Genomic DNA, 26,338 nt, shown 5'->3' with positions numbered 1-26,338 from the left:
TGTCTTTCTTTCCTATGAATTCCTGTCCTCTGAGCTTTCTCCCTGTACAAATACTGTCCTTCTGATCTCCCATGGTTGATTATTCTAAGGCTTATACCTACCTGGTATAAATATTTACCTTATGGACCTGTCCATTGTTTGGAAATTGTGGGAGGAGTAAGTTCAATTCCAGACCCAAAGGGTGACAAAGGGCCATAGTCTTGGGGGTTTCACCAATCTATCAGACCAGTAAGCCTGGTCTTTTTTATGCGTTTGAGTTTCATTCCACATTTTATCCAGGGACTCCTACATTGATCCCTTCCTGAGTAGTTGACAGTGGTAGCCAGGCACCATCTAGTTCTTTATACCTAGTCTTTTGATTATTGAATGTAGGTATATTGCTTAGTGGATATTTTTATTTAGTTTGCCTCGTAGACAATAAAGCATGACCATTTTGACCATTCTATTACTCTTTAAATCTCAAGACAAACATCTACAATTTAATTTTTAAAACATGTAAAATGCCTCATCTTCCTCCTGTGGAGCAGCTGGTAAGTTTGAACTGCTGACCTGGTTAGCAGCCAAATGTCTTACCACTATATCACCAGAGTTCCTTTGCTTTATTTGTTTGATAATATCCTTTTTGCAAAGTAGTTTCTAATTCTTTTTTAATTTTTAACATTTATTTGATAAATACTTATTGAATGCCAGCATTGTACAAGACGTTGTATTGGTTTCTGCAAGGGAAAATGAATGAAATGTGAACCCTGTCCTCCTCAAAAGCTAAAGATCTGATAATACATATAGAAAGAATTATGCATACATCCTTCTTTCTCTTTTCTCTCACCCCTCCCTAACTCCTGAAATTCTTCTCCATCCTGTCTTCTGGAATTGATGGTCACTCATGAAAATATATATTCCTGATATCCTCAATGTTTTCTCTAACTGAAACCTGCCTTGTGGCTCTCATTGCTTCCATCATTAGCTTCCTAATAGCTAATCTTTTTTTCTCTGTAGTCCGTTGGGCTTAAAGCTCAGTGTTCTACTTGTTCCTCATTTTGGCTCTAGTATCTTAGCCACTGGCCACATTAGCCTATTAAATTTATATTTTGGTAAACTGAAATCAAACTAAATCTTACATTTAGTTATTCTAATTCTTCATAAATTATGTACTTTGACTAACTGACGAAAGTACCACTCACCCCCAAGACACTGTTGTAAGTCTTAAGATTTTCAAGAGCAAACATACGATGCTGCCACCATCAAAGGGAAAGTGTATTTAAGCAGTTTTGACCAAGGCAACTCAGATAACTGTTTCTGTGCTGTTTTACATTGACCTTGGAGTCTTACTCTAAGTCATGGGTTAGCAGACTACAGTCTCTGAGCCAAATCTGACCCAGCCACTTTTTTGTAAATAAATTTTTATTGAAAAAGAGCTATTCATTTATATATTATTCTGTTTCTGCTTTCATTCTGCAAGAACAGAGTTGAGTGATTGCAATAGAAATCATATTATCCACAGGGACTAAAACACTTATTATCTGGCATTTGACTGGTAACCAGAAGGCTGGTGGTTCAATTTCTAGTCAGACTTTTTAAAAAGTTACATCATATACATAAATAGTAAATATCCAGTACAGCTGCATTATTGGGTAGCGTAAGGAGCTGAAGACCCTTGATGGATTTTCCAATTAACTCTGAAACAGAATACTTTACACAAAGAGTAAATTAAGAATTATTTTTATTCAACCATTCTGTGGAGCCTTGAAGCCTATCTGTGAAACATTCTGTTCAGTACTAGAGATCGAAAGTTTAAGAACCTCCTCTAGAGCTTATATTCCAGTGTGGACATCAATCACCTGAGCACCTAGTGTAATGAGCTCTATGATAAAGAAGAATAGCTTCTATGGTAGTTTATACTGAGTGACCATTACTCAGTCAATGCCATCAGGAAAGCGTCCTTGAAAAAATGAATTTGAATGAGTTCTAGAAGATGAGGAACAATTAACTAGGTAGCAGAGACATCCCAGCCAATGGTATTCTGAGATGAAGAGAGGTGGGGCATAGTTTGGAGGCTGAGATAAAGGCAGTGGGCCTGGGATAAAAAGAGAGTGGTGAGCTATGTGGGAGTTTGTATGGTAGGCAAAGGCCAAGAATCTGATCCATCCAAAGAAAGGTGGAAATGGATATTAAACAGGGATGTGTCATGATCAGATTTTCACTTTAAGAACATCACTGGCTGTATTTTGGAAAGTTATTTGAAGGAGGAGGTAAGAGCGGATGCAGAAAGACCAGTTCGGATATTCTTGTAGTGAGAAGATGATTCTATTCTTGATCTACAGTCCAAAACCAAACCAAACCAAACTCACTGCCGTCGAGTTGGACCTGACTCATAGTGACCCCTCCTTGGATTTCTGAGGCTGTATCTCTGTGAAAATAGATAGCCCAATCTTCCTTCCCAGGAGTGACTGAACCTTCAGCCTTCTGGTTAGCAGTCAAATGCCTTAGGCACTATGCCACCAGAGCTCCTTTAGTGGCCCTAGAAATGACAGGATTCAGAGGTGATTGGCTGGTTATGGCAATGGAAGAGGAAGGATGAGACCCAGGTTTCTGTTTAGCACAGCTAGGTAGATTGAGATTGACATGTGTTCATCAGGCTACAAAATGGTGGCAAAGAACCAATTTAGGGACTGATGAGTTTGTTCTAACTAAAAAAAAGAGAGGATAAGCTGTTAGATATATTAAATTCTGAGGGAAGGTCTAAACTTAATCAGTATATAATACTGTATTTAAGCCACACGTAAGATTTCCTAGTAAGCAAAAAGTAACTTGTACCACGCCTTGAATAAATCCAATATTTATAAATCAGATAGAGTAGGGGAGAGCATGATGGAGTGGCCAGAGAGCTAAGAGGAAACCAGATGAATGAAGTATTACAGAAACTGAGGGAGACTTGTGTCTCAGGGAGGGAGACCAATTTAACAGTGAGAAATGCTGGTGAAAAATCACCTGTGAATTTAGCCACATGGAGGTCATTGATGATATTTAATGGAGTGGTGAGGGTTGGATGTGAGCTGAGGAAATGTAGATTGAATATTGGCAGCTCTCACCTGGCTGGAAAGGGCATTTGAGAGAGCTCTTGGATTTGAGGATAGTGGAGGAGTTTTTTAAATGAGAGAAATGTATTTAAATGGTAATACTGAGTATTAATCTGTTGGTACCTTGGTTTTTGCACAACATAATTTAAGTGACTCACATGTCTGTATTCTTGGCACTCTTGTTTTTCTTTTGTGATTATTATAATTAAGGCCAGTGGTTTATTCAATCAAGTAACATTCCAGATTCAGTTGAACAACTGAATTTGTATTTACTATCATTCTTTTTTTCAGGCTGCTCACCTGTAAATTTATATTAGCTCTTTTTAAACACATATTTTGACCTAGGTTAAATGTCAGAATTTTTTATTATTATTTTTCTGGCCTCAAAGGATGATCATTTCCATCCATCTAGTAGCTATTTTAAAAAGACAGAAATATTATTATATATCCTTGGAAAATGTAGTCATCCTAAATCCCTGGTTTTCATTTTGTATGTTTTCAATTGAAAAATGTAAGAAGGGAAATACACTCTGCTTGGCTTACAATGTGTTTTTGAAACCTATTTTTCTTAAAAATGCATGGCTGGTGCAGATTACAAGTGTAAATAATAGCCCTATTTATAGAGTAGGGAGCCCAGTGCACACAGAGGTTAAATAATTTCTAGTGAGGCGGGAGGGGGAGGTGTCACCTAAGAGTTATAGTAGCAGCACCAGCAAGAAATCTTAAGTAGTAGGGTCTTTGCTGTCAGCTCAGCCTTCATACTCCACAGGCCAGGTTTCCACACTAGGCTTTGACTGGTAAATGAAATTTGGGAATGGGAAGCAAAGTCCCCTGAGTGGACTCTATTTAGATTCCAAGTGTCTTGTAGTTGTGAGCTCTTGTTACTTCAGTAGCCATGAAAGTAGAATGCACTGTGCATTTATTCATTCAGCATTCATTTGTAATAAATAATTTGATAATTAATTTTCTTCTTTTCTGTCTTCTTCCTCTAGAGTGAAGGCTTCTTAAAGTCAGAGACTATTGTTTACTAGGCACTGAATACATATATGTTAAATGAATGATGAATTTACTGAGAACATAGTACATGCCCAGCACCTGTACAGTGGTTTTGAACATAGCTTTATAGTATGGGGAGTAGGTTGCCAGCCGTAGATGGGGAGTAGTTAGCCATGTTCACACATTAAGTATCCACATAGCCTGGGGTACATGTTTCTAAGGCATTGTGGCTGTGTCAGTTTGGCCTCTGGAAAATTTACACTTAGCTTCCTTTTTCCTCCCCCTCTTCAAAGAAGATTTTCTTAAAAAAACAAACAAAACCCTTCAAAATACCTATATTAACTTTTCTAATTATAAATGCAATGTAATCTTCCTCATAATAATTCAAACACAGTAGAAATTTGTATCATGTGCAGTCAGAAGCCCCCTGAAAAGCTAACTTCCCTCTAGAGCTATGGCTGTTGAATTAGACAGTATCTCTGCTGAAGATCTTCTAGGCAGCTCGCTCTAGAGCCAATGTGTAGAACCATCAATTCTCACACCAGCAGCAGTAAGTTAGAAAGCTTAATAACTCTTATCTTTCAAAAGCACCAGAGAATACTGTATTCTCAGGAAATTATATTTGAGTGGGGAAGAGATATAGATAGCTGTGTTTATTTTGTGAGTATCAGGCAGAAGAGTTCAGTTTTTTACATACCTTTCTTTTATGAGAGGAGTCAAGGTTAAAGCACTCGACTGCAAACTGAAAGGTTGGCGGTTTGAGCCTACCAGCCTCTCCATGGGAGGAAGATGTGGCTATCTGCTTCTTAGCCTTAGAAACTCCATGGGGTGCAGTTCTACTGTGTCCTGCAGTATTGCTTTGAGTTGGAATCAACTTGACGGTAAAGGGTTGTATTGTGAAAATTAGTGGTTTGGATTCATTTTAGGACCTTGCTTTTATTATTTTATTTCTTCTTCACCAAACATTTAAAAATGTTTATGTATAGTTGAAAAAGTCAGTAATGAAATCTAGAGCCTTTTTGCCTTGTTACACAAATCTTTTTTTTATCACCTCCCTCTACATTTTATTGAAAGCAGCAAACCAAATCCCAACCAAATATCCACCAGCAATGGCAAACCTGGTACTGTGAACGGAGCTGTGGGGACCACATTCCAGCCCCAGAATCCCCTCTTAGGGCGAGCCTGTGAGAGCTGCTACGGTAAGTCTTCCCCAGCCCTGGCTTGATTTTCTCAGTGGAGGCCTGTCATCAAGTGCAAGGAACTTTGCTGGCACCATGGGGTGGATGTTGAACAACTGTGTGGTGTGCATTGTCGGTACTGATTCTCAGAATTGAATAGGTATCCATCATTACTTCTGTCTGGAGCAAAAACCTGTTCCTTGAACATGTATTATGTACCAGATGGTAAATTTAGGCATTTACTTTCCTTTTCTTTGCGTCTGTGGAGTCCTGTGTTTGTGGAATACAGCAGTATTTCCTAAAATTCATTCAGAGTTGTTATTAGCTTTGCAGAAACCATAGTCCCAAGGTATATACCACATCACCTCGTGGAGTTTCTCAGTATGCTTTGGTAAATTAAAGGCTCCAAATAATTCTGTAGGAAAGACCTGTGTGTGTGTAAACTCACACTTATAATCCTCAGGCCAGCCTCCCTGTGAGCACCAGTTTGGAAGATGCTATTCTATGACATTTGCTTTTGGCCTCAGGGCCCCATTTTGTTAATCCTTGTCAAAAACCTACCGGAGGCTGACAGCGTTACATTTATTTGCTCTGGGTGTTAAATGAGGTTGGTGAGATAGACTGTTAAGTATTTGATTCACTTATATGTTTATTTAAAATCTCAAGCAATAATCTCTTAATAAAGCATTGGTGACATTATCATCTATTTTTCCTTTCAATCAAAGTGACCTAGGGTGGAAGAGGAAAGGAAGCTAATGTTTATTGAAAGTCTACTTGGTGCCAGGTTTTTGTCCCAGCTGCAACTTGAGGGTAGGTGTAGCCTGCTGCTTAGGGACATAGGAGTGGGGGACTTTTGCCACTCTCCTCCATGCTCCATACCAGGCATTAGAAAAAGCTTTTAAAACCAAATCATATAATTATCCCTCCTGATCCCAGGGAAGGTGTGTGAGCCAGAAAAATTACTGGCTTCTTAGAAATGGTACATGCAGATATATCTGACCATTTTCTGCAAAGGGAAACAATTTGTAGATAATTAGATTTTTTTGGTCAAGATTTTACATGGGTAGCATCATAAATGTCTTTAAATCAGGAATTCTTTTCAAGGTCATTTGTATTTAAAGGAAAATAAAAAGAATGCTTTAGACAAATGGTAATGCCTTAATTTGTCTTGTTTTTTATTTGAAAAATGCCTTTCACACATGTAGTCTCTTAATGCAAATCCCTTTAAATGATTGTTATGTCATTTTTATGTGCATAATGAACAAGCCATTTTAATTTTACAACATTTATTTTAGATCCATTTCTTTTTAAATAAGATCCAAAACACCAGACTCACTGCCGTTGAGTTGGATCCAACTCATAGCGACCCCTCCTTGGGTTTCCGAGGTGGTATCACTATGGAAATAGATTGCCTAACCTTCCTTCCGAGGAGTGGCTGGTGTGTTTGAACCTCCAGCCTTCTTAATATTATATAAATATTAGATTTATCTTTATAGAAAGATAGGAACTGATATCTTCTGTTTATCAAATGATACTCACTTTTCAATTGAATTTCAGTTAATTATGTAAAGAGGAACACATTTGTTGACAAATATTAAATATGTCATGATTAGTTTGGGTAAAAATGAATGTTAAAATATGAATGAAATTTTATATTCAGAATTTAAAGTAAATCCCTGACCTAATACTTAGAATTCTTAAGATTTGTTCTTTAATAAAATCAACTGATTATTATTTTTTTTAATTATAAGAAAGAATTTTAGGCTGCTAGATATCTGCAAGGACTGATCTAAACAGAACACATAGTGGATACAGAATATTATTCCCGATAAGCTAAAAGGCAATTTGAATACAAGGGTCATTACATTTCTCTCTTGTTGACATTGGCTTGTGAAGTATTAGTTGATACCCAGATGTTTTTATGAACATTTTGATCTGATGAAGGTAATTTAGAGATCTGGGGAAGAATATCCTGAGGTTGATTATAATTTGTATGCGCACCATTAATTTAGGTTTCAACATCAGTGTTTTGATTTTAAACTTCTGATCCAGTATGGGAATAGTTTGAATGTTGTATGGCAGTAATTTAAACTGTAAAACAGCCAATACAGGCTTGCAGTGTATAGTCTTGAAAGGAATTCTGTTTTTAAGGGAGAAGTATTTAAATTTATTTTGCCTATTGGTAAAGAGGCACTCTGGTGGTGGAGCGCCTGTCATTTGATTGCTAACCAGAAGGCTGGCAGTTCAAACCCACCAGCTGCTCCTAGGAAGGCAGACTGGGCAATCTACTCCCATAGAGATACCACCTTGGAAACCCAAGGAGGGGTCGCTGTGAGTCAAATCAACTTGATGGCAGTGAGGTTTTTTTAAAAAAAAATTATTATTGGTTAAAATAAAGGAACAGAAAGCAGATACCATTCCTGCGTTTGTGTGTGTGTGTGTGTGTGTGTGTGTGTGTGTTTGGGGCAGGGGGAGTCCTGAACCAAAGGTTTAGAAACTTTGATGTACATTTAAGAAGCTAATCATAATAGTACCTTTCTGAGGACTTATTTCCAGAAATGTACACTTTAAAAAGTGTTTATAATTACCAAAACAAAGACTTCCTTTGCAATGCAGCACATAATAAAAGATGCTTCTCCTAGTACCCTCTCTCTAAAAGGTGCCGCAGGGACTTGATATATAATAGAAATAAAATAGAAGTAAGTAGATACAAAATAGAAATAAATGAACTTTGAGTCTGAAAAAATATTTGTTTATACTAAGGCATTTGACTGCTAACCAGAAGGCTGGCAGTTCAAACCCACAGCCACTCCTTGGAAGGAAGATTGGGTAATCTACTTCCATAGAGATACTGCCTCGGAAACTCAGGGAGGGGTCGCTATGAGTTGGAAACAACTCAGCAGCATTAAGTTGAATTTGTTGATACTTTAATAATTGGCTTGTGTAAGGCAGTGGAAAAAAATAAAACATTGTAAACTAAAGATGGTTTTGGAATATTTTTAAAAATTATTTCATTGTATTTGTATTGTTGGTACAAATTAGTAAAACATTCTTTGTTTTTTTCCTATTTCTCTTCTGTATTTAGCTACACAGTCTCACCAGTGGTATTCTTGGGGCCCACCTAATATGCAGTGTAGATTATGTGCAACTTGTTGGCTATATTGGAAAAAATATGGAGGGCTGAAAATGCCAACCCAGTCAGAAGAAGAGAAGTTGTCTCCCAGCCCAACTACAGAGGTACATGACCAATAGTCTTTTTCATGTTACGCATGTAATGTATTTTTCAATGAGTGGATCACTTCTGGGAAGCACAGTACAGTATACAATAATTTAAAAACAAGCAAATCAATTTTCATGGCTAACCATCATACCACAGTATTCAGAATGGGTGTGGAAAGAGGGGCAGGGACAACTAAAACATTTTCAGGTACTCATAATACTGGTTTTGTGAGGTTACTCGGACAAAGGAAGAACAATGTGTGTGGGAAATCTTAGCATAAGTAAGGAGTTTATCAATTAAATGTTTTAGTTGCTTTTTTGAAAATAATTTGTGACCTTTAGATACTGTTGAAAATGTAGCTTCTTTTTTTTAATTGTGATTTGGGTGGCTTCTTACATATAATAATAAATACAAATTGAGCACTTTTTCCTGGGTTGTTGTAGGAGGGACAAGAAGGTATGGACTCAGTCTTGAGGTGAACGACAGTTGAAATGTGATTTTGGTGAAATCTCATCGATTGAAGAAGTCAAGCACCTGTGTCTACCAAACAGAGATTTTTGCTTTAAGGGCTATCAGTACCTCAAGATTCCTTTAATATTAAAAAATTTAAATGATCTGATTAACACCGTCGTGTTTTTTGTTTTGTTTTTTTACTATTGTAAATGTGATTTTGGATTGTTACAGTCTATTAAAATCAAGTATAGGTTTATCCCTCCACCCCTACCCAGTTATCCCCCTACCCCCACCTTCTTCCTAAAAAGTACACACTTTAATTCTCCTTTTGGGGGTAGGGTACTAAGTTTTCCGTGGAAGATTTTTAAATTGTACTTTTCTTTGAGCATGATGCAAGTGGCACTGTGTTTTGATCAGTTGTAATCTTTAAATGTTTGTTGGGTTCTGATTTTGCAGGATCCCCGTGTTCGAAGTCACATGTCCCGCCAGGCCATGCAGGGGATGCCGGTGCGAAATACTGGGAGTCCAAAATCTGCAGTGAAGACTCGCCAAGCTTTCTTCCTTCACACTACATATTTCACAAAATTTGCTCGTCAGGTCTGCAAAAATACCCTCCGGCTGCGGCAGGCAGCAAGACGACCGTTTGTTCCTATTAATTATGCTGCCATTAGGGCAGAATGTAAGATGCTTTTAAATTCTTAACCTTATATGTTGTGCTTCTGACCATTTCTGTCCTTCCCTTTCTCTCTCTCTCTCTCTTTTTTTTTTGTTTGCAATAAACATAAGTTCTTGTGTACAGCCTTTTATTTGGTTTTTTTTTTTAAACGTTATTTTTGTCTGCTACCATTTATATCATACCAACCTGAGGGGAGTGAGGTTGAAACCTCTAATCTTTGTTAGAAAGTAGTGCTCAGCAAAAGGTTGGTTGGAGGTGATCCTGTCCAGTAAGGTTTTGTGATTAAATGTGTAAGGAGCTCATATTGAAGCACTTACTACCTTTAAGGTAGTACCACAATATAATCTAAGGATGGTGTTATAGTGAGACTGCATTATTGGGAGAATGCAATCCAGTCATACATAGATTCATTAAGCTTAAATGAAATTTTTCAGTTTACGGTACAGGCATACCTGGTTCTATTGCACTTCGCAGATATTGCGTATTTTACAGATTGGAAGTTTGTGGCAACGCTGTGTCAAGCAAGTCTCAACGCCATTTTTCCAACAGCATGTGCTCACTTTGTGTCTCTGTGTCACGTTTTGGTGATTCTCATGATGTTTCAAACTTTTCCATAATGCTATTGCATACAGTATAACATAAACATAACTTTTATATGTACTGGGAAACCAAAAAAATTGTGTGACTCACTTTATTGCAGTATCCCTTTTATTGTGGTGGTCTAGAACTGAACCCACAATATCTCCAAGGGTATGCCTGTAATTAGAAATTGCTTGTCTTCATAAATATCTCAGTTTCTCATGAATGTTTCATTGTCACACAACATTATAGCACTTACATAGTGTTATATATAATTATAACAAATGCTATATTGATTAGAAGATTTGGAAAATTTTAAATGAACTTTAAAGTATTTTGGGGTAAATTCTATGAAAATACATACTTACTTTTAGAAGCTAGAGTCTCAATTTGTGGTTCAACATTCTTTCTATTTGTCCAATTTGGTTTCCATTTCATAATCATATATCATATATATATTTCCATATAACATTTACATTATTACTGTAATTTTCAACACATTCAATGTTGCTTATGTTTCATTTTTTGCAAAGGTTATATGTACCAGTGAATTGTGGATTGTTCTATTATTACCAGTGCATCCAGAAATGTATCCATAATTTGTATATTAGCTCTGATGCTAGTTTTGCTACTTTTAGTAACATTCCTGGCTAGCATGTTAGATCCATCCTAAGGGATGCTTTCTGGCTTAACAAGAAATATTAAGGGCATTTGGTTCGATGCTTTCTCTTTATCTGTAAGATAAAAAATCTCTTACGATAAGATGCTTACTCTACTTCAATTTAATGAGTATATCCATAAAAGAAGTAATGATTGAGACATTTTTTTTGTTCCTAAAGCCAGAAGAGTTGAAAGGCTATAAAATTCACAGGTAAAAGCTGTACTAGAGGAAAAAGAAGAAGAAGAAGAAGAAGAAAAAGTACTTTATAAAGAGAGTAGAAATTGGTAATAATCTAGAGGCTCAGAGACAGGAAATTAGCTACACTATCAGACTCATGTATAATTAAGGCTGGAGCTTATATGGCTTCAAGATATCATTTCTGAGTTCGTGAACTTACTATCGCATCTTTACCCATTTTAAGGAATTAGAAAACCAAACTGTTCAGCTGATTTAAAACATACTCATTTATATATACCTTTTTAAAATAAAAAATTAATAAAACATTTAAGAAAGAAAATGAATGAAATTCCATCAAAACTGACTGGGAGCCAGTAAAATCTTTATTCCTATGATTGAATGAAAAAGAAACCATCACCAACTAAACTGGCTGCTGGGGAAGCTTCTGTTTCCTGTTGCTCTTCAGTTAATTTTCAGTCAGTTTGCATATTGCCTTTATTTTGGTTATTCTTTAGAGAAGTATGTTTTTCTGTCAGTTCATTCTAATCTTTTTTCTAATTGAAGGGCCATGCTGCTTTAAAAAAGAAGAATTATTACCCATTACATTTCTACAAACACATAGATTATTGCTTTTGTGAAGAAGAGTCATATGTTGTAATAAGATTGAAAGAGCGTATTTTATTTTGTATTTAAGTTCATTGATCATCAGGTTATACATAGATTCTTTGAATAATTTTATTCTTGAGATTTAAAATATAAAGATTCAGTAGCCCTCTACTCAAGTTAATTTCTTCAAGCAAGCACCAGTGAACTCTTTTCCTAGCATCTAATTGATTCTTTCATCATCTTCCTTTTACATACACCTTGTTACAACCTCTTTGGCAGATCCCTTGTTCTTGATCTTGGCTTGTTTGTGAGATTAGATTTAATAACCTAATGTTCATAGAAAATCATGTCTACAGTCCACCAGGAATATATAGGTGCATTTTTTTCTCTCTCTGTAAGGTGTCTATAAGCTTTCATTAGTTTCTCAATGACTAACCCTTCTCCTTCTTCCCCCTTAAAAGCTAAGAATTGCTTTCATGCAATATGAATGTGTATTCAGATGAGTTGGAAGTTGACAGTTCTAAAAATATTGATGGATTAAAGCTCTAATGGATTTTAGAATAATTCAGCATGATGTTGGGAAAGGAAGTTGCAGCTTCCTCCTACATGTATTATACAAGTGGACCCCTGCTATGGCTTTTGGCCTTGGCACCGGCATCACATTCAGTCATAGCCAGAGTCAGTATGGGACAGGAGACGCCACTAAAAGTGAAGAGGTTGAAGCTGGGGAAATGAGGCCTCAGTTCGATGGGGAAGGAGAGTCTTGAAGAAGTCCTTGCCTTGCAAATTAATCGCTGTTTAGAGAGATTTCTGTGGGTTAGGGCCTTGGTTACAATAACACTCTGAGTTAATTTTCATAAAGAAACCTCTATTAAGAAATATAAGGAGCTCTGGTGGCTCTCTAGTAAGGCATTCAGCTGCAACCCAAAGGTCAGCAGTTTGAACCTACCAGCTGCTCCGTTGGAGAAAGATGAGGCAGTCTACTTTCATAAAGATTTATAGCCTTGGAAAACATATGGGAGGTCGCTGAGTGGGATATGACTATATATCTTTATATATATATATATATATATATATGGCAGTAGGTTTGGTTTGGGGGGCTTATTAAGGAATATAGTGAAAAGGGGAAATTTTGCTTCCATATGTGAAGTATACATAAATAATTATATCTGTGGGAAGGGGAACTGGGAGGCTGAGAGAGAGTTGGGAAGGAGACTTGTCACTGTTAATCCTTTTAAATTGCTTCAATTTTGAAACAATATTTCCTATTTTTAAAAAATAATATAAAAACAAGTAACAAGTATATTGTATGACTACCAAATATTTAAGGATATATACATGTGAGATAGGAACGCTGGTGGCGTAGTGCCAAGGGCACTTGACTGCTAACCAGAAGGCTGGTGGTTCAAACCCACCAGCCACTCCTTGGAAGGAAGGTTGGACAATCTACTTTCATAGTGATACTGCCTTGGAAACCCAAGGAGGGATCGCTATAAATGGGATCTGACTCGATGGCAGTGAGTTTGGGTTTTTTGGTACATAAGAGATAAATATATAGGAAAAGACTTTTTTAAAAAACCAATTTCCCAAAATATCTCAATATTTAAATACTATGTTAACACTTACATATGTGAATATGTAAGTTGATGAGAAAAACTAGTAACATTAAAATATCCAAGCCAGTTCTGCCACCTAGATAGTGCTTATCAAAAGTGGTTTGTAGACCAAAAACCATAACATTGCATAAAGAGAAGTAATAATGTCCTCGACAAGGTTTGCAGACTGACAACATGGTTCTAACACTACATCTGGTTTCAGATACCTTTCTCTCTCCTCATTCTAGATAATCACTCTCCACTGAGAAAGCTATAGTGTGATAATGGTGTCCCTCATACATTTGTTATCAGACATTACCACTAAATTACCACGTACAAAATCATCCCACACCTGTTGAGCACAGGGTTATGACTTTTTGAGATTCAGAATCTTCAAAGTGAGCAAGGTTAAGTAGAAGTATATACATTAGCAGTGAAAGCTGAACTGCCTAGAGAAGTGGATCCAAATGATTTACCTGCCACCTTTGTACCTTGCATGGTTAAGTGGTTTCTGAGTGAGTAACGCACCACACTTAAATGACAACAGTATCCCCTCATATGAAATTCTTCAGAAGGTGCCCAGAAGACTTTGTTCAAAGATGGTAATTTAACTTTGAGAGTTATCCAAGGCCCTGTCTTCATGAGAAATTTGTTAGGAGTTATTATTAGTAATTGTGTATGTTTTTGTGGAATGTAAAGCTCTAAACAGGAGAATATATTTTGGTTTATTTTAGTATTTTTGGTAGAGATTTTTTAAAATAAAATTTTTATTTTGAATGGATACTTCAAATTTTTCTAAAGGTACATAAGTGGTTGAGAGTTTTATCCTCATTCATATTCCTGGTTTATCCTCTTCAGAAGTAACCACCGTCATCAGTGTCTTTTGTGTTTGTCCAGAGTTGTTGTTAGGTGCCATCAAGTCATCTTTGACTCACAGTGACCTTATGCACAACAGAAAGAAACACTGCCCTGTCCTGTGCCAGCCCCACCTTGCTATACCTGAGCCCATTGTTGGAGCCACTGTGTCAACCCACTTTGTTGAGGGCCTCCCCCTTTTTCATACACCCTCCACTTTACTAAGTGTGATACCCTTCTCCAGAGAATGGTCCCTTCTGACAACATGACCAAAGTAGATCAGATGAAGTCTGGCCATTCACACTACCAAGGAGCATTCTGTGTGCACTTCTTCTAGGACAAATTTGTTAGTTCTTTTGGCAGTGCATAGTACTTTGAGTATTCTTCACTGACACCACAACTCAAAAAGCATCAACTCTTCTTCGGTCTTCCTTGTTCATAGTCCAGTTCTCACATGCATATGAGGCGATTTAAAATACCGTGGCTTGGGTTAGATGCACCTTAGTCTTCAAGGAGACATCTTTGCTCTTCAACACTTGAAAGAGATCTTTCGCAGCAGATTTGCCCTGTCCTATACGACATCTGATATCTTGACTGCTGCTTCCATTGGTGTTGATTGTAGAACCAAGTAATATCACATCTTTGACAACTCCACTCTTTCCTCCATTCATTGTGATGGTCTAGTTGTGAGGATGTTTGTTTTCCTTATGTTTAGGTGTAATCCATACTGCAGACTGTAGTCTTCAGTCTTCATCAGTAAGTGCTTCAAGTCATCCTCACTTTGAGCAAGGAAAATTGTGTCATCTGCGTATCACAGGTTGTTAATGAGTCTTTTTCCAATCCTGATGCCTCATTTTTCTTCATATGGTCCAGCTTCTTGGATTATTTGCAAGAATCTAAGTAGATGTATCCTTTTATGATTTTACGCGGATGAAAGCATGCTTTCTACATTGTTCTGCACTTTGCTTCTTTTACTTAACATATTTTGGAGGCCATTCAATATCGGTGCATGGGGAGCTTTTATCAGCTGCCGAATATGCGTAAAATCCATAATTTAACCAATTCTCTATTAAATATTTTTATGTTATTTTCAAACATTTTCTATTAAAAATAATGTCACAACAAATATACAGATGCCATTTCAGATGAATGCATGGAATGTGAATGTATGTTATAGGATAGATCCCTGGAACTAAAACTACTGGGTCAAGGAATATGTGTTTTAACTTTTGATAATCGTTACCCAGTTGCGCTCCAGAAGAGCTACAATTTACCCTCCCACCCACAATGACTAGAGAATGTATGTTTTCTAGAATCTTGTCAGCAGTTTTGTCCATCTTTGAAACCCTTAACTAGCTAACAGGTGACATATACACTAATTTGTATTTCTCATTATGAGAAAGATAAAAATCTTTGCAGATATTTGAAAGCCATTTGAATTCCCTTTTCTGTCAACCAGTTTTGTCCCTGGCTTGTTTCCTATTAGATAGAGTTTTCTTAATGGCTTGGGCAAACTTTCTGTATTTTAAAGAAATGAGCTTTTGGTCTGTGATAAATGTTACAAATATTTTCCCCAATTTGTCTTTCATGATGCATTTTCCAAGCAGATTTTTAAATGAAATTGAACTTACCAATATTTTGTTTTATGGTACCTGGCTTTTGTATCTTGCTTATAAATACTTTTACAATTCCTATCAGAAATTTGTACTGATGGCTTTATTTTGATCATGATCTTAAACGCCCATGTGAAGTGTTTTTGTGAATTTTTATTCATTGTGTCCTTTTTGTAGTTTTCTATTCCACCCCCCCTCCAACCCCCCATGGCCTAATATTTCCAAAACATTGCAGAAAAATATCCCTGAGTTGCAATAAAAGTAACAGCATTTTTCAAGGTTTACATCAAGGAGACATAGGTCATCAGGCACAGAAATGTGTCTTGTGTTCAGTCAGTGACTCCAGGGAGATGTCGGTGTTTTCCCTCGAAGCAAGTATCGATCCTCTTAGGCTCTTTGGGCATTTCTCGTGTGTGCTTGCTTTATCTGTGTATCTTTAATCCATCTGAATGAATTATCTCTGTTTAGAGTTAAGTGAGTCATTTGTGAGCTAAGACTAACAAGTGGCACACTTGCCTGCTCTTCAGTGCAGACCAGGATTCTTTTTAATTAGCTCAAGTGTGGACCTGATACTCCTATGTTTATAATAATTCCTGCAGGTCAGAATGTATTTTCACATTCATATTTGGTGTATATCACTGAATGGCTATAATTTTTCTTCTATAAACAGTGAGTAGGTAGGCTTAGCACCTTTCATCCAATATTTTTCATAGTTGAGATTGTAACTCTTGCCACTGACTACTTTCTTTAAAATACTGTGAAAGCCAGAACTTGACAAGACTGTTTTGTTTTTCCAGATCTTGTAAGTTTTCCTCCTTTGACATGGTATAGTCTTACTACTTTTCCATCATTCTCTATTAGTGGAAAATATTTTTGAGTTTTCTTTCTCTGGCAGGTGTCTGCCTTACACAGATTCTGGCTTTCGCAGGTTGTACTATACAATACGAGGAGAATTAGTGAAATGTGGATCCTTCTAAAGAGAATTGATCTTCCACTCAGAGATTCCCTGTAATGTAAATTGTCACTTGGAACATCTCATAATTAATCTTGCTAATACAGTGAGATATTAGAAGGAAATTAGTATAACTTACACTGAAATATCTTTGGAGAAATGAATGAAATGTCTTTGGATATTGTGTTGACACTTTCCTCGACTTGTTGACTTTTGTCATCAATGAAAGCCCATCAATTGGCACCACATTGGTGGTTTTGCTTTGAGTCTTAGGAACTGCAGAATAAACAGCAAAGTTGATCTTATTACTAGTAAGTAATACAGCATTGTCTTTGTCCAAGATAGTGAAGAAATAACCAAGATGACTGACCAAACTTTATTTTAATAATAATGAAGAAAGAAAATTTATCTTGTCTTCATCCTAAATGTAACTTGAATTTTAGATGTATTAGTAATATTAAGGAATCAGCTGTTCAGTGACTTGATAGATGTTTGTTTGATCCTTGCAGGATTTCGGTTCCTTTTTAATGTTCATTTAGATAACGCCTCCAAAAAATGGTTATTTGATTTCTGCCTGTACTTCACTTTATTCAGCAACAGGTGAAAAGCTTCATAACTTAGTAATTTTTTTCAGAGGGAATCAGCAAATGGGAGGAAAAGAAATTGGATCATTTATAGTTGCCATTGGTTGGATAATAATTAGCCAGTGTTCTGGCTATATATTGACGTTCCTCTTGTTTGAGGCTGTGCCGAGAATGTGCTTTTATCTATTAACTGTTTTTTTAAAATGCTGTTTTCCCACCTTTTATTTAATAGTTAATAGAAAAACCTTCCCTCTGTGAAAGAGGTGGCTTTGTTGTTATGTGGTCCAGTCACACCTGACTCACAGTGACCCCTCCTTGGGTTTCCGAGGCAGTATCACTACGGAAGTAGATTGCCCAACCTTCCTTCCGAGGAGTGGCTGGTGGGTCTGAACCGCCAGCCTTCTGGTTAGCAGTCAAGTGCCTTAGGCACTACACTACCAGAGCTCCCAAAACACCTCACAAATGTCTGGATCGGACTCCTAGTGAGCCCTCTTTGGGTTTCCTAGGAGGGCTGAGTGGAGAAAGAGGCGGCCTGGTCTACCTGGCAGGGAGCGGCTGGTGGGTTTGAACTGCCAGCCTTGCTCTTGGCAGGCGATTGCCTTAGGCCTGAGGCCATCCTCTAGGGCCAAGAGGTGGCTATGGCTTGTGAAAAAGTTAATTTTAATTTTGCATTATTTGAGGTTCCAGTAGACATCAAAGGAAAATTCCTGTACGTGTGCTCAGAAACATGGGCTTAGCCAGCAAAAGGGAAAATTGCGTGCTTGGGAGTCTCTTCTGGTAGAATTAGAAAACTTGTAGGACATTTTTGTCAAATATTTGAAGATGGGGAAAAAGGATGAGCACAGTTACACATCTGCTAAAGCTGTTCTGTTAAGCTTTCTGACCTTATCTGCAAATTAAAAAAAAAAAAAGGTTTCAGTACATGTTTTGTTTTGTCCCTGCAAACTGTTGCTTTGCTTTGACTTGAGAGGTAGCCATGTTCCACATCTACTTTTTTCCATCCAAATGACAGCTAATTAAGGCTCAGATAGTGTTTGTGTTATACACTTTGTTTTCTTCTGTCTGAGATGTTTCATGGTAGTGTATGAGCATAGTGATATCAACTGTTGTGAGCTCATATCCATCCTTACAGAATCTTCCTATTCTGATGGATAGATCAAAAACTCTATCTGGATTCAGGTAACCATTTAAATCTCAGCACTAATGGTATACAAGATACAAGGGATAGAAATCAAATGATAAAACCAAGCTGCCCTTTATTTCCTGTGTGAGGCTCTCATCTAACAGAATTGTTTTGCCAAGATGAGGTAAGACTTCTGAATGGTGACCCACTCCATCTAGGTCAGTGATGGTCACATGTGCTTGTCAGATTCACATTAGGATGGATTCCACTTTGTATTTTATGGAAAATCTTCTGTTATGTAGAAATTCAATGGCTAGAAAGAAGCATATTTCCACAGCTTTTCAGATGAGCATGCACAGTAAAAAAAAAAAAAAAATTCATGTGTCAGATGTGTATTAGCTATGCCCATATGGGGCTATAAAATGAGAGTTCTTGAGGTAAATTCCTCATTTGGTAATTTGGAACCAGAACTAGCAATGGTTTCTTCAAATCCAAATGGAAATTATGTGGGAATCTGGTGGATATTTTGCACTGTTTTCCACTTGCACCTTTTATTTCTGCAGTGTGTGTGGTATAGGTAGAAAGATCAGCCTCATTGGTTGTCTTCATGTTTCTCTCTCTCCTCAGATGCAGACAGACATGCCGAACTATCTGGAAGTCCACTGAAAAGCAAAAGCACTAGGAAGCCTTTGGCATGTATCATTGGGTATTTAGGTGGGTATTTTCTAAAAGAGGAACCACTCAAACAACGGTTTCTGTATGTTATGGATTTTTAGCCATGATAGATGGATATGCCTAAACTAAACTCAAGCCTTCCATATAGCTGAAAGTATATACCATACCTTCATAAATGTAGACAGTTGGTTTGAGAAACTTATTTTCATTATTAAAGCACACACTCAATATGCATAGAATCTTGGATATGTTTACTTTTCCCCAAAAAATCATTGAATTAAAATCATGTATGTAATGTGTATGGAAGTAAATGCAGCTTAAGCAAAAAGAGGAAAATAAGAATCACTCAACCACTGTTTCTAACCCCTTTTACTGTCCTTAGAGAAGGATTAGTTTACTTGCTTGCTTTTACAAAACTGAGATTGTACTGATTTTTTTTTTTAATTGTGGTAGATATATAGGTAGCAAAACACTTGTCATTTCAACAGTCTTCACATATACACTTCAGTGACATTAAATATATTCATCATGGTAAGACTGAAATTATCTTTAATCTGCCTTTTGAAAAATATGTATTGTTTTGGTGTGCCTATTAAGATTACTTTGAAAGAGGGGTATTTGTATCACATTTTGGTTTTATTATGGTTCCATTTAATGTTGAAATCCTACAATTAAGGATAAAATACTAGAAGACTACCTGGCAGTAACCTTTTTTTTTTTTTTTTTTTTTGCAGAATTTCAAGATAAATAATTTACAGAATAATAGTTCCTAATACACTTAGAAGAAAGAATGACATGTTCTTGTGCTTTTAATATTTTTTGCTTTTTCATTTTCTCAGTAAAAGTGAAATATGTACTCAGCATTGCATTGAGCCTTATTGCTCTGTCAGAAAGATTTGTAGTTATGAGTTGTTCAGACTTTAGACATCCAGTCTTTTAAAAATCAAAGTGTAGCCTTGAACTTGGTCTGGTTCTCAGCAAAGCATCCCTTTGCAGAGCTCCTCCTTTGCAGTTACTCTGCCACCTCATTTCTTGTTTTATTCCTCAGGAGCTACAGTTACTTTGATATCCCCAGAAAATGTCACACAATTGTCGGCATGACCTCTAGATCATAATGGTAAAATCCTTGAAGATTGCTGTCTGTGCCCTTGCAGGACCTACTCCTAGAAATCTGTCCACCCTAAAAGGGAAAGGTTTTGATCATAAAAGATAGAATATAATATTGCATATTAATCAGTCTTCCCATGGGTAATTATGTGTTCCTCCTGTGGGGAAAGTGATCTCTGCCCCTACCAGATAAGCCCAACATTGTGCTGTCCTTACTAGCAGAATCACACCCGTACAAACACGCCTCTGGGTATTTACTATGTATAAGACACTCTACTCACTGATTGTGAGACACTGAGATGAATAAACCTGGCCTTCAAAAATCTTACAGTGTAGTGGGGAAAGAACATAGGTAAGAACTACAAGGCAAATGATTAAATCTATAAAATAATTTAAGGGAATTTGCATTGGCCTCTTAGAGCAAGGAATAGTTATTTTTGATGAGTACATTAGAGCAGCTTACCTGAAGAAGGTATTATTTGAGCTTGGCCCTGAAAGAAGAGTAAAATTGGAATAGGTGGAAAAATAGGAAAAGAGTATTTTCTGTTCACAGGAGGCCACAAGAACCAGATGAACAAAGGCTCCATTGAATCCAAGGACCTGACAAGTTAAGTTTCAAGGGAAGCAAATTGTCTTGTTTGGATGGAGCCTAGGGTGTGGAAGTTGTAATGAAAGATAAAGTTGGCAAACTTTCCATGCCATGTTAAAATAACTGTTTTTGGTAGTACTTGACCCATTTCTAAATTCCGGCAAACATGGGATTTTGACCAGACCAAAATCTAGTTAATGCTAACAATCCTAACAGCTTTCCCTAAAGTTTACCAAAATTGGCTAATATCCTGGCCCTCACCTTGGAGGGGAGGGTGAAAGGACAGACAGGGTAGCTTGTACTCAGTTGGAGTGTTGGGTGACAGTGCAGAGAAGCAGTGAGTAGGGTAAGCTTTGGAGAAGAGATGGCTCGGTGATAGTAACACTGGGGTCCTTAAGTACATCCATTTCTTACAGTATTGCGATTTCTGTCTGTCTATCCAAAAGGTGCAGGTAGTTCTTGGGGTACATGCCCGACAACAATATGCTTCTCTTAAACACATCCATATACCGTATACACATTGCAGTTTTGTGGTGTATCTTTAGTCAAAGCTTTTCTTGTGCTACCTCTTGACTGTTGTTTTTGGACTTTGGTCTCAGATATCATCTATACCTAAATGTTCTGGGTTGGGAGTGATTGACCCTGGTCCCACACCCTGGTTGCAGAGCCAGAGAGGGAATCCTGTTTTCCACACACCAGACATGTTGCTTATTCCTGGTTTGACAGAGCACAGAGGCTACCTCTCCAGATAATTTCTTGATTTCTAATAACTTGAAGAATCAGATCCCTTATCATCTTAGTAAAACTCATGTTCTGAGTGACCTTCTGAAGTGCCTTTTTTTTTTTTTTTTTTGCTTGTACTCACAACAGAAGGCTCTGAGCTCCAGCCATCAGGGGAAGAACTAGCTCTCTTTTGATAAGTAAAGCCATGGTAACAACACTTGAAGCTGATTCATTATCCAAGTCCTTGGGAAAACATGCCAGCTCCTAAGGAATTGACTTAGCTCATTAAATAAGATGTGTGTCTATTAGTAAATGTAAGTGCAAACAGAGACTTCTAATACCATGTTCTGAGTTAAAAAAACCTTTTTCCCCCTGTCAGAGATCCATCCTGCGAAGAAACCTAATGTAATCCGATCTACACCAAGCCTGCAAACCCCAACTACCAAGCGAATGCTAACCACCCCGAATCACATGGCTCTGAGCATTCTGGGGAAAAGAAACTACAGTCATCACAATGGCCTGGATGGTATGTAAGGCAGGGTTTGGGGGCTGACTTAATGGGCCAAGGCTTCTCTGCCCTCGCCAGCTCTGCCACAAAGTCTCCCAAATCAAATAATGTATTACAAACAGACTCTTCTCCTCCCTGATTGATGTCAGCATGTGGCAAGGGAATGAAAGAGAACGCTGCCTTGTGCCACAGTTAAGACATTATGCCAACTGGTGTTTCTCCATCTCATCATGAGGGACCTTTTTGCTCACGTCTCCTGTTAGGAGGCTTGTTTGGAGATGAAATTTGTGTTTAGCGAGTTGTCTCTGCTGGGTAATAACGCTCTTGCTGTGATGCATGCTCACTGCTCATTTAAATTTTCTCAGCAGAGAGATTACTTTCACCTTATGTCTGAGACATCAGTGCTCTCTGGGGCTCTTCAGTGTTCTGTGAATCATTTTTGAGTTTGGCATTTGTCCCTTCTTCAATCTTAAATATATATTTTAATTGCTCAAGAGTGCTACAAGTCATGAAGGGAATTGTGTGGGTGATGTCTTAAATACAGAAATAATAATTTGTTTGAAATGGAAAAACTGAGAAATATCACCTCTTATCCAAAGCACTTCTCTTGGGTTTGGCCATAGAATGACACTTGAGGTAGAATTGAATTATCTTCCCATTTGGACTATAAACACAACCATAATAAATCATCCAGGCAGTATGTATTGTTCATTTCAATAGTCCTGGAGTTTGAAGCTGTCTTGATTATTTAAGTGTTGGCATCTATTTATGAATAAAATTCTCTCTAGGGTTTTCTTGCCTATGGTACTCTAAATTCCTTCAATGACAGTAAATTAAAATGAGGCCCTAGAGCAAGAATGTGAGATAAGGCTTCTAATGATAATTTCCCACAGTGGTTATCCTTCATTGTGAGTTTTGATGGTCATAATGATGTCAAAATAAATAAAAAAAACAACAGTGAGGAGTTTAGTTTGCATTTATAGGATATGAATGTCTTATAGAAATGGTTTTGGAGAATTTAGCTACACAGCAGTCTTGTAGTACTTCCATGCTAATAAGAACATTGACTGCCCTGCCACATATGCCTGATGTCTGTCTGTATAGCTGAAGACCAAGGAAGGATCTTGTCAAAATGTGGAGATTGAAATTGTTCTTAGCTTTTCTTTGCTCACAGCCTGAGGCCTTTGAATTTAGGCTTGAGTGGAATCTGGGATCTTTCTTTTCCATCTTCTTGCCTCTTTGGCTTCTCTAGGAATATAGTCCTGGTGCAGAAAGCATAAAGTAAGCTCAGGTTCATTGGAGATTTATATATGTGTATGTGTATGTGTGTACATACACACACGCACATAAGCATACATACTTGCAAAAGTCGGAACCTGTGTAAGTTGGAAATGTATTAGAGAAGGAAAACTCAAATATTTTCCACTAAAATGATTACTTCAGCCTAATAAATATTCCCTGGAAACTGGAACCAGCAAGACAAGGATGGAATCAGAAAATCATTGGCATTGCAGCTCAGACACAAGGAGGTGCAGATGTGAAAGCCGGAAATAGTTCCAAGAAATACAAGAATCAGAGATGAAAGCTTAGTCTTCTGCTTCCTTTTGCAGTGTTGCTGTGTATGAGTGCGCACATCACTGCTGTTCTCCAAGTACATCTATTCTTTATATTTTTGCCTTTCTGTGGGGTTTTTGTTTTTGGCCTACAAATTTTTTCCAGTGAAGAATAACATCCATAAGTGTGGAAGAAGGTAAGAGATACTATGGTAAAACCTGTTAAAGCCGGAACCTGTGTGAGGCGGAAACCTGTCAAAGAAGGAAAACTCAAATATTTTCCACTAAAACGAGCAATAACAAAGTGATAAGTACAGCCACTCCTCGAAAGGAAGGTTGGGCAATCTACTTCCGTAGTGATACGACCTCGGAAACCCAAAGACAGGTTGCTATGAGTCGGGTCTGACTCGACAGCAAAGGTTTTTTTTTTAAGACTGCACCTTGTCAAAGGCAGGATACTTACTTGTGATACCCAAAGAAACAAGGCAGTCCCATTGAATTCCGGCTTTCACTGGTTTCACTGTAAAAAAATTCCTTTATTTTCATTAAAATCTAGCAAAGCACACTTTTTCCCCTTGCCTTGAGAGGTTTTACTCTTCTTTAATTTTTAGTTTTCACTTTAGCTATTTACAGTTTTGATACACATTATTACAGTTTTCAAAATCCACTCCATCGTTTCCTTGAAATTCTTTCCTTCAAAATTTCTTGTTTTGCCTAAAACATAGGGAAGGATTTTCTCACTTAACACATTCAACGTGTGTACAGAAGCAAAAGCTTTCTTCTCACATGTCTTTTTTTCTTAAATATTTTACTGAAGTGTGCTAATTTTATCATATAATGCTGTTGATAGTTTCATTTTGTCTGAGATAATCACATTTTCAAGAACATAAGATCATAAATTTCTTAATTTTTATAAGAACTTACTTCCTTTTTTGTTTCCTTTTTTTAAAAAAGCTTATTCCTTCACAGCCATGGACAAGAGAGTGAGAAATTTATCTCTGAAAGAAAAGTTTGACGTTGTCAAAATGATCACTGAAGAGAAAAAGACTGTCAAGGAAGCTGTAATTAAGTTCAAGTGTGGCAAAACACAAATTTACTCAATTATGAAAGAAAAGGATAAAATAATTGAAAAATACATGAGTAGCACCAACATAAATGTCAAAAAAGAAAGGGATGGAAATTATGCAGAAATCAACAAATCTGTTTTTGAGTGGTTTCTTCAAGCCTCTGCCAAAAATGTTCCCATTTCAGGACCTATCCTACAAGCAAAGGCAAAGGAAACGGCAAAATTTTTAAAAGTTGATGGGTTCTCAGCATCTAATGGGTGGCTACAGAGCTTTAAAAAAAAACATGGAATCACTTACCATGTAGCTTGTGAGGAGTCAAATGAGGTTGACAAAGACGTTCAGAACTGGTTCACAAAATTAAGAGAGATCATAAGGGGGTATGATCCTAAAGACATCGCGAACGCTGATGAAACTGCTCTGTTTTACAGGGCAATGCCTAATAGGACCCTGAAAATGAAGGGGGAAAAATGCTCGCAGAGTCAGTTTTCAAAAGAGCGGCTCACCATCCTCTTGACCACATTTGCAGATGGGACATTTGAGAAACCATGGGTAATTGGAAAGAGCGAGAAACCTCGGTGCTTCAAGAATATTGAAATTAATCAGCTTTCAGTAGAATGGAAATGGAATAAAAAAGCTTGGATGACAGGCACAATTTATGAAGAATTTTTAAATAAACTTAACAATAGCATGAAAAAACAAAATCGAAGCATTCTTTTGTTCATTGACAAAGCTACTTGTCATAGGTTACTGCCACTGTCCAATATTAAGTTAATATTTTTTCCACCATCCACAACATCAGTCCTACAACCTCTGGATAATGGCATTATCCAAAATATTAAAATAAACTACAGGAAGCTTTTGCTTCAAAAAGTGATTGCCAACATTGAGATGTGCAAGATGGCATCAGAGATGTCAGGGAAAATTGATGTCCTTGATGCAATTTCATTCCTTAAGCGATCAGTCAAAATGATTAAGGAAGAAACTGTAAGAAAATGCTTTAAGAACTGTGGTTTCTTATTTGGCAGTGGTGACAGTATACAAAACGAAACAGTTATTGAGCCTGATAACATCATGCAGATTCAGGATGCAATAAATGACATTTATAGTGGTGTTTCAGAAAATAGGGTCAGCGCTGCATCTTACATTGATATTGACAAAGAAATTGCCACAGAAATGGATGACATAAACCTGCAAGAAATTGTGGACTTGCAGTCTAAAGATGATGATGATGAAGATGATGAAGATCTACCATTAGAAGAGCCTGAACCTTTAAGTCAAACACAAGTTTTCAGGTATATAAAGGCTTTGAAGGAGTTTGGAAAAGTTAAAGAAGACCAAGAATTTTTTTATAAGGCTACGGACTTAGAAATTTGTTTCAATAATTTCATCAAAAAACCAAAACAGACTAAACAGTTGACTTTAGATGTTTTTATTAAAAAGTGAATTTTACCCATATCTTTCTTTGAATAGTAAATGCACATATCTGTACATAATTTGAATAAACATGAAAATCATACAAAATGGTTTAGTGTCTTTTCCAGTCCTATAAAATTTAAAAGGTAGACTTTCTGGGTGTTTATGGGGTAAGATTCTTAATGAGAGTGTTAAAAAAGTGGTAAGACTGCACCCTGTCAAAGGTAGAAAACTTGCAAGACCTGGAAGAACAAAGCCATCCCATCAAGTTCTGGCTCTTCAAGGTTTCACTATATATATATATATATATATGTGTGTGTGTGTGTGTGTGTGTGTGTGTGTGTGTGTGTGTGTATAT

At 37.0% G+C, this 26,338-nt stretch overlaps 1 protein-coding gene across 1 annotated transcript in view; it reads left to right on the top strand.

The window, feature by feature from the left end:
- MTA3 (metastasis associated 1 family member 3) overlaps window positions 1–26,010 on the top strand; it is a 280,658-nt gene extending 254,648 nt beyond the window's left edge. The window contains 6 exon segments of the mRNA XM_007952524.2: window positions 5,148–5,272; window positions 8,337–8,488; window positions 9,381–9,603; window positions 18,973–19,059; window positions 21,819–21,965; window positions 24,470–26,010. Of these exon segments, the coding sequence (XP_007950715.2) occupies window positions 5,148–5,272; window positions 8,337–8,488; window positions 9,381–9,603; window positions 18,973–19,059; window positions 21,819–21,965; window positions 24,470–26,010 (2,275 nt within the window).
- The last annotated feature ends 328 nt before the right edge of the window (window positions 26,011–26,338 follow it).

This window comes from Orycteropus afer, unplaced genomic scaffold (genome assembly GCF_000298275.1).
Source record: "Orycteropus afer afer isolate SDZICR_OR568_19922 unplaced genomic scaffold, OryAfe1.0 scaffold00344, whole genome shotgun sequence".
Taxonomy (NCBI): domain Eukaryota; kingdom Metazoa; phylum Chordata; class Mammalia; order Tubulidentata; family Orycteropodidae; genus Orycteropus; species Orycteropus afer.
Note: the sequence above shows the minus strand (reverse complement) of the source record. Positions and strands in the feature narration are given on the sequence as shown.